At 40.0% G+C, this 13,008-nt stretch overlaps 1 protein-coding gene across 1 annotated transcript in view; it reads right to left on the reverse strand.

Annotated features, from left to right (window-relative positions):
- rims2a (regulating synaptic membrane exocytosis 2a) overlaps positions 1–13,008 on the reverse strand; it is a 1,139,701-nt gene that overhangs the window by 624,352 nt on the left and 502,341 nt on the right. Inside the window, exon 7 of the mRNA XM_063054936.1 lies at positions 8,593–9,542. Coding sequence (XP_062911006.1) covers positions 8,593–9,542 — 950 coding nt within the window. The remainder of the gene's footprint in view (positions 1–8,592; positions 9,543–13,008) is intronic.

Genomic DNA, 13,008 nt, shown 5'->3' on the forward strand with positions numbered 1-13,008 from the left:
GACTCTTTACCTCCTGCCAATCAGCCAATCTTCTGTCTATGCCAGTATCTTCCCTGTAAAAACATAGGCTCTTGTTAAGCAGTCTACTGTGCGGCATCTTGTCAAAGATTTTCTCAAAACATGAGTAAACAACATCCACTGACTCTTCTTTGTCTATCCTGCTTGTTATTTCCTCAAAGAATTCCAACACATTTGTTAGGCAAAATTTCCCTTAAGGAAACTATGCTATCTTTTGCTTCCAGTTACACCAAATCCTTATCCTTAATACTGGATTCCAATATCTTCCTAAACACTGAAGTCATGCTAACTGGTCTGTAATTTCTTTTCTTCTGCCTCCCTCCCTTCTTAAAGAGTGAAACAACATTGGCAGTTTTCCAGTCCTCTAAAACCATTCTAGTATGTGGTGATTCTTGAAAGATTATTACTAATGCCTCCACAATCTCTTCAGCTGCCTCTTTCAGAACCCCAGAGTGCGGTCCATCTGGTCCAGGTGACTTCACTACCTCAGACCTTTCAGCTTCACAAGCACCTTCTCCTTAGTAATATCAACTGGACTCACTTCTGCCCCCGACACTCTCGAATTTCTGTCTTCCACAGTGAATACTGACATAAAATAATTATTAGGGTAATCCACCTTTGCTTTGTCCCTCGTTACTAACACTCCCGCATAATTTTCCAGCAATCCAATATCCATTCTCACCTCTCTTTTACTCTTTATACAGTATATCTGAAAATAAAACTTTTGGTATCCTCTTTCATATTATTGGATAGCTTACCTTCATATTTCATCTTTTCTCTCCTTATGCTTTTTTTTTATTAGTTGCCTTCTGGTGGTTGTTAAAAGCTTACCAAGTCCTCTAACTTCCCACTACTTTTTGCCATATTATATGACTTCTCTTTTGCTTTTATACGGTCTTTGATGTTTCTAGACAGTCACAGTTGCCCCATCCCGCCCCCACCCGAGAATACTTCTTCATCTTCGGGATGTATCAATTCTGTGCTTTACGAATTACCCCCCGAAACTCCAGCATTTGCTGTTCTGCCATTAGCCCTGCTAGTGTCCCCTTCCAATCAACTTTGGCCATTTGTTCTCTCATGCCTCTGCAATTCCCTTTACTCTGCTTTCTCTCTCTATATATATTATTACAGACCTTGTTTTGTGTATGTGTGTATATAGATAGATAGATAGATAGATAGAACCATAGAAACTACAGCACAGAAACAGGCCTTTTGGCCCTTCTTGGCTGTGCCGAACCATTTTCTGCCTAGTCCCACTGACCTGCACACGGACCATATCCCTCCATACACCTCCCATCCATGTATCTGTCCAATTTATTCTTAAATGTTAAAAAAGAACCCGCATTTACCACCTCGTCTGGCAGCTCATTCCATACTCCCACCACTCTCTGTGTGAAGAAGCCCCCCCTAATGTTCCCTTAAAACTTTTCCCCCCTCACCCTTAACCCATGTCCTCTGGTTTTTTTCTCCCCTTGCCTCAGTGGAAAAAGCCTGCTTGCATTCACTCTATCCATACCCATCATAATTTTATATACCTCTATCAAATCTCCCCTCATTCTTCTATGCTCCAGAGAATAAAGTCCTAACCTATTCAACCTTTCTCTGTAACTGAGTTTCTCAAGTCCCGGCAACATCCTTGTAAACCTTCTCTGCACTCTTTCAACCTTATTTATATCCTTCCTGTAATTTGGTGACCAAAACTGAACACAATACTCCAGATTCGGCCTCACCAATGCCTTATACAACCTCATCATAACATTCCAGCTCTTATACTCAATACTTCGATTAATAAAGGCCAATGTACCAAAAGCTCTCTTTACGACCCTATCTACCTGTGACACCAATTTTAGGGAATTTTGTATCTGTATTCCCAGATCCCTCTGTTCCACTGCACTCCTCAGTGCCTTACCATTAACCCTGTATGTTCTACATTGGTTTGTCCTTCCAACGTGCAATACCTCACACTTGTCAGTATTAAACTCCATCTGCCATTTTTCAGCCCATTTTTCCAGCTGGCCAAGTCCCTCTGCAGGCTCTGAAAACCTTCCTCACTGTCTACTACACCTCCAATCTTTGTATCATCAGCAAACTTGCTGATCCAATTTACCACGTTATCATCCAGATCATTGATATAGATGACAAATAACAATGGACCCAGCATTGATCCCTGTGGTACATCACTAGTCACAGGCCTCCACTCAGAGAAGCAATTCTCTACCACTACTCTCTGGCTTCTTCCATCGAGCCAATGTCTAATCCAATTTACCACCTCTCCATGTATACCTAGTGACTGAATTTTCCTAACTAACCTCCCATGCGGGACCTTGTCAAAGGCCTAACTGAAGTCCATATAGACAATATCCACTGCCTTCCCTTCATCCACTTTCCTGGTAACCTCCTTGAAAAACTCCAACAGATTGGTCAAACATGACCATTTTGACATTTTCACAAAGCCATTTTGACTCTCCCTAATAAGCCCCTGTCTATCCAAATGCTTGTAGATTCTGTCTCTTAGTACTCCCTCCAATAACTTACCTACTACTGACGTTAAACTCACCGACCTATAATTTCCCGGATTACTTTTCGATCCTTTTTTAAACAACGGAACAACATGAGCCACTCTCCAATCCTCCGGCACTTCACCCGTAGACAGCGACATTTTAAATATTTCTGCCAGGGCCCCCGCAATTTCAACACTAGTCTCCTTCAAGGTCCGAGGGAACACTCTGTCAGGTCCCGGGGATTTATCTACTTTAATTTTTCTCAAGACAGCAAGCACCTCCACCTTTTCAATCTGTACAGTTTCCATGGTCTCACTACTTGATTCCCTCAATTCCATAGATTTCATGCCAGCTTCCTTAGTAAATACAGATGCAAAAAACGTATTTAAGATCTCCCCCATTTCCTTTGGTTCCGCACAAAGCCAACCACTCTGATCTTCAAGAGGACCAATTTTATCCCTTACAATCCTTTTGCTCTTAATATACTTGTAAAAGCTCTTTGGATTATCCTTCACTTTGACTGCCAAGGCAACCTCATTTCTTCTTTTTGCCCTCCTGATTTCTTTCTTAAGTATTTTCTTGCACTTCTTATACTCCTCAAGCACCTGATTTACCCCCTGTTCCCTATACATTTCATACAACTCCCTCTTCTTCTTCATCAGAGTTGCAATATCCCTTGAGAACCAAGGTTCCTTATTCCTATTCAATTTGCCTTTAATCCTGACAGGAACATACAAACTCTGTACTCTCAAAATTTCCCCTTTGAAGGCTTCCCACCTACCAATCACATCTTTGCCAGAGAACAACCTGTCCCAAACCATGCTTTTTAGATCCTTTCTCATTTCTACAAATTTGGCCTTCTTCCAGTTCAGAACCTCAACCCTAGGACCAGATCTATCCTTGTCCATGATCAAATAGAAACTAATGGTGTTATGATCACTGGAACCAAAGTGCTCCCCTACACAGACTTCTGTCACTTGCCCTAACTCGTTTCCTAACAGGAGATCCAATATTGCATCCCCTCTAGTTGGTCCCTCTATATACTGATTTAGAAAACTTTCCTGAACACATTTTACAAACTCTAAACCATCTAGACCCCTAACAGTATGGGAGTCCCAATCAATGTATGGAAAATTAAAATGCCCTACCACCACAACTTTATGTTTCCTGCAGTTGCCTGCTATCTCTCTGCAGATTTGCTCTTCCAAGTCCAAGATAGGTAGATAGGTATTCTATATATAGAACAAGATGCTCATAGAAACATGGAAACATAGAAAATAGGTGCAGGAGTAGGCCATTCGGCTCTTCGAGCCTGCACCGCCTTTTATTATGATCATGGCTGATCATCCAACTCAGACCCCTGGCCCAGCCTTCCCTCCATAACCCCTGATCCCCGTAGCCACAAGGGCCATATCTAACTCCCTCTTAAATATAGCCAATGAACTGGCCTCAACTGTTTCCTGTGGCAGAGAATTCCACAGATTCACCACTCTCTGTGTGAAGAAGTTTTTCCTAATCTCGGTCCTAAAAGGCTTCCCCTTTATCCTCAAACTGTGACCCCTCGTTCTGGACTTCCCCAACATCGGGAACAATTTTCCTGCATCTAGCCTGTCCAATCCCTTTAGGATTTTATATGTTTCAATCAGATCCCCCCTCAATCTTCTAAATTCCAATGAGTACAAGCCCAGTTCATCCAGTCTTTCTTCATATGAAAGTCCTGCCATCCCAGGAATCAATCTGGTGAACCTTCTTTGTACTCCCTCTATGGCAAGGATGTCTTTCCTCAGATTAAGGGACCAAAACTGCACACAATACTCCAGGTGTGGTCTCACCAAGGCCTTGTACAACTGCAGTAGTACCTCCCTGCTCCTGTACTCGAATCCTCTCGCTATAAATGCCAGCATACCATTCGCCTTTTTCACCGCCTGCTGTACCTGCATGCCCACTTTCAATGACTGGTGTATAATGACACCCAGGTCTCGTTGCACCTCCCCTTTTCCTAATCGGCCACCATTCAGATAATAATCTGTTTTCCTATTTTTGCCACCAAAGTGGATAACTTCACATTTATCCACATTAAATTGCATCTGCCATGAATTTGCCCACTCACCCAACCTATCCAAGTCGCTCTGCATCCTCTTAGCATCCTCCTCACAGCTAACGCTGCCACCCAGCTTCGTGTCATCCGCAAACTTGGAGATGCTGCATTTAATTCCCTCATCCAAGTCATTAATATATATTGTAAACAACTGGGGTCCCAGCACTGAGCCTTGCGGTACCCCACTAGTCACTGCCTGCCATTCTGAAAAGATCCCGTTTATTCCCACTCTTTGCTTCCTGTCTGCTAACCAATTCTCTATCCACATCAATACCTTACCCCCAATACCGTGTGCTTTAAGTTTGCACACTCATATATAATAAATCTCTATACATAGGTTTATTAAAATAAATATTTTCAATGAATGAGGAGTAAAAGAAGATAGATCACTATTAGGTTATGTGAATATCTTGACATCCAGCCTCAACAATGCTTAGCTTCATAGAATTTGAAAATAACTTAATGAGAATCAAAACAGCTAGTGAAAGCCGATCTGGCTGTAAAATAGAAACTATAAAGAAATGGACATAAAATTTAAATTGTCCACAAGAATGAAGAATAAAATCATCATGTTTTCCTATATGTTCTTATATACAGTATGTTTTCATATATGAATCTATATGTTATTTTGTGCTTGGAAATTCACCCTGAAATGATGAGGCAAAGGTGAGCTGTGGTGCAGTGATTCTGGAATGTAGGGGTTTGATTTTCTAATACAAGTGATGTGTAAAGCCTTCTGTTGTGACAGGAACACTTTGTGATGGTTACTGCTTCAAGTAGCAGGGCTGATTTGTGTCCACATTACTTTGAATGATGGATTTGTAAAGGAGTGGTTACCATGCAAACCAACAGTGTTTGGAAGGAACTCCACAAATGGTGGTGCCTGCATTCAGAAATTCACTTTGTAAAGTAATAAACAACAGGGATGACAACATATCTATCTTGAGAGGTTTCCTGCACAAGGAATAATTGTTCAATGATTTCAACATGGCATGATAAAATTATACAATTGTGGATAAATTCTTACGCAAGTATATTGGACTCTATATGCATTAGTTATTACTCTACTTTTTAAGAACAAACAGCCTTTTAATATAAAAGGGATGTAGGTGTAGATTTCCATTTCTTTTCACCCGCATCATTCTTTCATGCATAATTTCAGTTTTATTTCCTTACCACTAAAAGATTATCGTCAAGCCCACAGTGAGATATCACCACGGGTTAACAAGTTAGTTCTTTGACTGCCCTAACAGAGGGAAAACAACGAGCAGGATGAAAGTCTGAGTAATGGAGTTCTGGAGCATAGGACCAATCCACTAGAAGCATAGCCAAACACAGTACAGCAAATGAATCAAAAATTCACAGGAGAGAACAATTGAAATGATTTAGAAATCAGCATTGTGGAGTTGAAGGAGATAGGGAGAGAAAAGGCCATGCAAAAAAAAAGGCATTGCAAACTGCTGACCTGTTTGGTCAAACTTAGTACCGTGCTTAACCAAAAATGCATTTTTCTTAGCAAGGTTGATTGCTATGTAAAAGGCATCTTTGGTTAAGCATATAACTAAGTTTGCTCAGAAAAGAACTGAAATAGGTCAAAGGCTGAATGAGAATGTCAGCAGCATGGTGTATGGACTATTCTATGAAGCTCAAAGAAAAGATCGATCTTGCTGGAGCCGACCAGTCCCATGGGAGGAGTGCTGGAGGAGGCCCAGGAGAGGAAGCTTGCCAGATACAAGGAGCTGGTTAGCGACTGCTGGAGGCAACGATGATAGGCAAAGTGCATGCCTGTGGAAGTGGGCTACCGGGGTGTCATTGGACAGTTTCTTCACAGAGCTCTCAGCGCATTGCGCATCGTTGGTACAAGGAGGCAGAGAGCCATCGGCAATATTACCGAAGCAGCAGAGAAAGCTTCAAGATGGCTCTGGATGTAGAGAACAAGTCCATGGTGATCCTCAGCACATGCTACCAGAACAGAAATTGTGGCTTAATCAACCATGGCTGGCTCACCTGGATGCGGGTGTCTGGAGTAGAAAAACCTAAAACACTCAATGACCACAGGTTACATCATTGATGATGTGCTCAGAGCAGTCTGAGATATATTCTTCAAATCCTGGTCAGGAAGAGATTTTTTGTGAGAATCCTTAACATCATCTCAGATTAGTCGTGAGGATCTACTCTACTTTGAATCAGTGATTTAGAAATAGGATATCTTCACCAGGGAAGAGAGCTTATAGGATGGGTAGAAAACAATGGCTTTGATTTTTTTTTTGTACTCAATTTAAGGATTTTTTTGCTGATCCAGCAGCAGATGTTGAAAAGAGTTTGATAAATAGGTGCATTGGGAGGATTGAGAGATTGAGGGGAGCTTGGTTGTAGTCTGTACACAAGGAAATTGATGTTGGGAATTTCAATGAAGTGCAGAAAAGTGGGATTCCATGTTCTTTCGAGTTAGTGCTTTATGAATAAAACAGGATTGAAATAAGAAAGTCAGACTCGAAGCTCCCAGTGCACCAAGGGGCAGACATACCTTGCTTATTTCTGATATCATCAGCAGACAATATATTACATACAGAAAGCATTACCTAAATAGAATGTAAAATATTGATGTACATTAATATATGCCAATATTTCAAAGTTTTGAATTATCTTATACAGCCTACAGTACCTGGTCTAAGGCTAAGTTTACACATGTGACTATTCTTTATTTTTCAGTTTATAATGTGATTTCAAATTTATGCATAGCATTAAAATATTAATGGTTATCACTGTTTATCCAAACAATTAAGCCAACAACACATAAACTTTCCTTTCATAATGAGAGCTTCCTTTCAAATAATTCCGAAAGTCCTTAAAAAGTAGGAAGAGTGCTTTAAAAAAAACAGATTGCATACAAATACTTATTGCTCTACTTATTCCTCTCCTAAAGGGATGATATAATTCAGGTACTTTGGTGTTTCATCCACTTTAGTGCATGTTGGCAGACAGTTCAATCAAGAGACATGAAAACCAAAACTTATTTGATATGGCTACACTTCCAGCTGGATAATAGTTCAGTGCCAATTACTGGCCTAGCTGAGAACAGCTAACTCCATGTAAACTTGTGATCAGAACCAGGCCTTCCCAGTCTAATAACTCGGCAATTCATTACTTAAAACAGTATTACATTCTACATATTACTTTGACAGGAAAATATCTCTAAGAGTAACAAAATTAATACCATTTCAGATAAACCAGGGAAGTATACGGCAATTTTAACACATATATAAAATGCAACATTGCCTTTACCATTTTCCTTTTGTACCGTACAGACAGTAAGAAATTCACATACAAGTTGAAGCAAACTCTACATTTATGATAGATATCAATTAATTTTTCCATAATTCTTGGAATTTCACATGATGGAAATTATATTCAAATGCCATATAGAATGTGTCTTTTAAAAATCATTTAAAATTATTAATAAACAATCCAACAGTTACCCTTGACTTTAAAACATATTTGGGAGTAGCCAAATTCTGGGCACAATAAATTTTGAATTTTCTCGATCCTGCAGATGCCTCAAAGTGTATTTCTGTATGGTTATATACATAACACATGTATTTTATGAGAAATTACCTTAAACTTATTAGAAAAGTAATTTTCCAACTTCTAAGTTATCCTCATTGAAAACATAAACTCCTATAGTGATGTGATGCCAGGACACCAGCCATACAGTGATACTTTCCCCAAGTTTCTTTTCAGAATCTATACAGTCTCATTAAGCTACTAGATCGGGAGACATTACCAGTGAGCCAAATAAACTTCAGGCACAGAGCAGGATCAAAATTGTGAACATCATTATCCAAATAATTGAATGGTATTAGCTTTAATTAAACTAAGAACTTTGAGCAACGTACTTACACGACCTTAACCTAAATTAAAATCAGATAAATTATTTAACGCAGTAGAAATGAATAAATGTCTGTGAATGCTTACCTTTTTCACTGACACTTTCACTCTCAATTTCTACGTCATCACAGCTGGTATATTCTGGAGTAGATGCAAGCTCTTCCTCTGAGCTGCTCAACGAGACCTGCCGCATTTTACCTCCTTTCTTTGTTTTATGTGGCTTTGGTGGTGGTGGCCTCACTGATTCCGACTGATCTGAGCTGAGCGAGTCGTTTCGCAGCATGGTTTCCATCTTTTCCCGTTTAGTTTTCTTAACTGCAGAACTTGGATCCAAGTGTTGTTGTTTCCGCATTGAATCAGAATGACGAACGTCACCCCTATCAAATGGAATTGGACTTCGCCTGGGTGTTGGTGGACTGTGATTTGGGGTCCTTTGCCAACTAGAACTAGGCCCTTGTAGGTCTTGAGTTCTCTCCATTGAGTAAGAACGCTGACTTTGCACAGGGACCCTGCGATCACATGCAGAACGTTGTCGTGACTGCCTTTCCATTCTATGCTTTGAAATTTGTACATCATCCATCTCTGTGTATGCCAAAGAAACATCACTGTGTCTTCGTTCATGACGTACCCGAGACATCTCAGCATGCATTCGCATTTGCTCCTCGTACGGTTGTGGTTTGACAGGATAACGTGCCAAATTTGGATCACTACGATAACGAGTCTGATACTCTCCCTCTCGTCTCTGTCGCTCATATTCATCTCTACTTTGTGTATCAATATCCTCATCTACTAAATCTCGGAACTCTTGAGACCGCCTTAGACTTCTGCGTGTGGAGTCCCTGCTTTCTCTGTACTCAATGTGTTCAGAGTCATCGTAAGCCCACGAGCCTCGCAACGATCGCTTGTCACGGTCTGCATATTCTGTCGGCGACCTCTGCATTGCACTTTCCAAAAGTGCATACTGTGATGGATCTGCTCTGTCGTCCTTCTGGTGGTATTTCCGATTGTGTTCCCTGGATGTTGATGGGCTCCTTTTCCTGGAAGGAAATAAATATAAATTCAGTCAGAGGCACTTTGCATGCAGCAAAGTGCTAAATTAAACCATCAATGCCTTGCTGTACATACAAATTGAAAATTGTGAAAGACAGTTAGGCATTAATTATGACTATCATAAGTGCAAAATATTAAAGCATTTTGCTTACTATTCATTCTAAATTAAACTGCGAAACAAAGCCTGATATCAAAGCACGTCAACATCAAATCATTTTACGACTCATCACAAAATATTGCTTTCAAACAGAAATTTCAGGCCCATGAAACATCATAGCTTTATTCACACATTTTAAGATTACATCCTCACCTCCCCCCTCTCCCCCCTCCCCCCCCCCGCACCACACACACTTTTTATTAAACATCTTCCTCGGTTTACCTTTCCGTTTGCCATTGCACATCTGGGAGATAGAGGAAATTATATCCAGAAGAATGCATCAAATCCAAGCTGGCAAGCACTTTTCCTTAATCTCCCCAAGCTCAGCAAAATTACATTCAAAAGCTTCCAACAATTGCTGCCTTGCTGAGCTTTGCACACAGAATTATTCTCTCCATATATTGTGATTTCATCCACAGCAGCAAATCAGAATCTGCACCGCCATCTCAAAGCAAGAAAGTAGGACATCAGCCCACCAACCTAACTTTGATATGTGGTGACATACAGTGGGAGGAGTGAGGAGTTTTACAGTTTAATGTCGTTATCATGTGCTGTATATAGCTGGAGGTCAAGTAAGATTTTACTCTCCAAGGAAGATTATGGTACTTAGCTGATTACCGACGGACAGTTATGCTTGTAAATTGCAGGATTGCCTTTACTATTTTCCTCTGTACCACAGAAATGATTATTTCACTCAGAAATTCACATAAAATATGAAGCAAGCTCTACATTTATGATAATAATCAATTAACTTTTTCCCATAATTCTTGGAATTCTGCATAATGGAAATGATATTAAAATGCCATATAAAATGTGACTATTAAAAATTCATTTTAAATCATTTAAAAGAGCAACACATAAACAATCTAGCAGTTACCCTTAACCTTGTACCATATAGGGGACTATCCAAATTCTGGTCACAAATACTGAATTTTTTAGATTCCACAGAGTCCTCAAAGTATATTTCCATATAGTTATTTTAAATCCAGGGTACCAGTTTATACATTCCCTTAATTTATTGCTGAACAAAAAAAAAATCACACAGGAAATGTGCTTTATCATTGCACACGGCTGAACAGTCAATTATCTAGAACTTTCTGTCATACTTGGAATTTAGCCAGTTTTGGAAGTCATTTCAGTTTAGTCACTGCCATTACTCCAAGCACGTATGACAAAAGGTTGCTGTCTCTGATGGACCAAGATTTAACTGCTGATGTGAAGGATTTGAACAGACAATAAAGTGAAAACAAGTAAGTGTTCCCTTATCACTGGAATGCCAATCAAAGGAACGGGAAAACCATTTCTCCAGAAGTTAAATAGAACAAAGCCCAAAAATGTCATAGCTGAAGTTTCAAATTTTGCTTTAAATTATATAATCATATCATTTGGATCTGGCACTGCTAATACAGGTCTCATAATATTTTAGTATTTGAAAATGTTAAATATTTGACAAAGAACAATTGTTTTCTTTTCATTTTCAAGCATTTTAGTGGTATGTTGGAATAACCTGGTCAATTTTAACAACATAAGATGAAATGAGGTAAGGTTGAACTGAAATTTTGGAACATATTATTAAGAGTAGACCCTTCAGTCTGGTCTATGACCTAACTGCACAAATCCTTTTATAGCTAGTCTCCTAATATATTTAATGGACAAAGATAAATCAAACTCAGATTTGAAATCAGCAATTGACTTATCATTAATTGATGTTTGCAGTACTGTAGTCTGTTCCAAACTTGACTCTGAAAATACAACCAAACTAGTCCCAGAGTGCTTAACCAGTTTATTTCATCCACCTTATTTGTTCCCCATAATACTTTTTTTTAAAAAAAATAAGCTTTCAAACCTCTTACATTCAAGGGATATGATTTTAAAATCTATGCCCATTGTTTAATGACTGGAATCCGATAGAATTCTGTTAAAGCAATGTTGCCCTCCTGCAAAGGACAATGATTACACATCCTAAGGTATAATAAGAAGAATTGCTGGGCTTTGTAAACTGGTTGGGCTACATTTGAAGTACTATTAGGAGGTTATACTTACTTGTAAACCTTGAACACAAAGGCCAACAGTCCATGATCTTTTTGATTACTGTCAGTACCTGTCAGTGACATACCCACCAAGAGGGCCACAACCTTGCCGGAGGGTTTGGAGGCTTGCGTGTCTCAATGACCCAGAGAACTATGTTGGCTGAAGCCAGGACTTTATGTTGTGGCTCTTGGTAGAATCACCCATGTCAAACAGGTCAAAGGGTAGAGGCCAGACTAAGAGTGGTCTACTGGTTCTCCAGGTTTGGGATTCAGCTCAAGGCTAACAACCCTGACTGGTCAAACAAAATTGTTATGGAAAGAGCAATGAAGATTCCTTCTCCATCTGAGTGCGATGGTATTCCTGTGTCTCCACTTGGGACTTGCATGACTGACAGTAGTGAAAGCCAAGAGGAAGCTACTGACATGACAAAAGGAAGCCCTGAACACCACCAGAGATGGAGGACCTTCATTGCTGCCCTAAATGTCAGCAGTGTAATCGGCAGTAAGTAAGCAAGTAATTCAGTGACATAAAATGATCCATCACCTTCTCTCTGAATCAGTTTTACACCACTTAGAAACTATTCCATTCTAAACCCCTTTAGCTCAAAGTAGATGGCCTCACATCTCTCTGCACTGAAATCCATATCCATTCCCCAGTGTTTTAGCCAGGCAATGATGATATCCAACAAGAGAAAATCGCCTCCTGACGTTCTCTAGCATTACTATCATTGAATCCCGAACTATAAATACCCTGTGCATTGTTATTGACTAGCAACAGAACTGAAGTAGACAGCTGCAGCTACAAGAGCAGGTCAGAAGCCAGAAATCCTGCAGTGAGTAACTCACCTCCAAACTCCGCAAAGCCTGTCTATCATCTACAGGGCTCAAGTCAGCAGTGTGATAGAATACTCTCCACTTATCCACATGAGGCTAGCCATAAAAACAATTTAGAAGTTCAATATGGGGAGAACACAGCAGGCTGTTTGATTGACAGTCCATCTATCTAGCAGAGTGGCAGTAGTTTGCACCATCCTCAGTATGCAAACCAGCAATTCCCCACGATTCCTTCGACAGCACCTTCCAAATCCATGACATCTACCAGCTGGAAGGGCAGCAAAAGAACAGGAACACCCTTGCTTCCTTAGGAGTCTGCAGGGATTCGGCATGAATCAGACTCAGAATCAGGTTCGTTATCGCCGGCATGAGACGTGAAATTTGTTAACTTAGCAGCAGCAGTTCAATGCAATACATACACTAGCAAAGAGA

Source organism: Mobula hypostoma, chromosome 1, assembly GCF_963921235.1.
Source record: "Mobula hypostoma chromosome 1, sMobHyp1.1, whole genome shotgun sequence".
NCBI lineage: Eukaryota > Metazoa > Chordata > Chondrichthyes > Myliobatiformes > Myliobatidae > Mobula > Mobula hypostoma.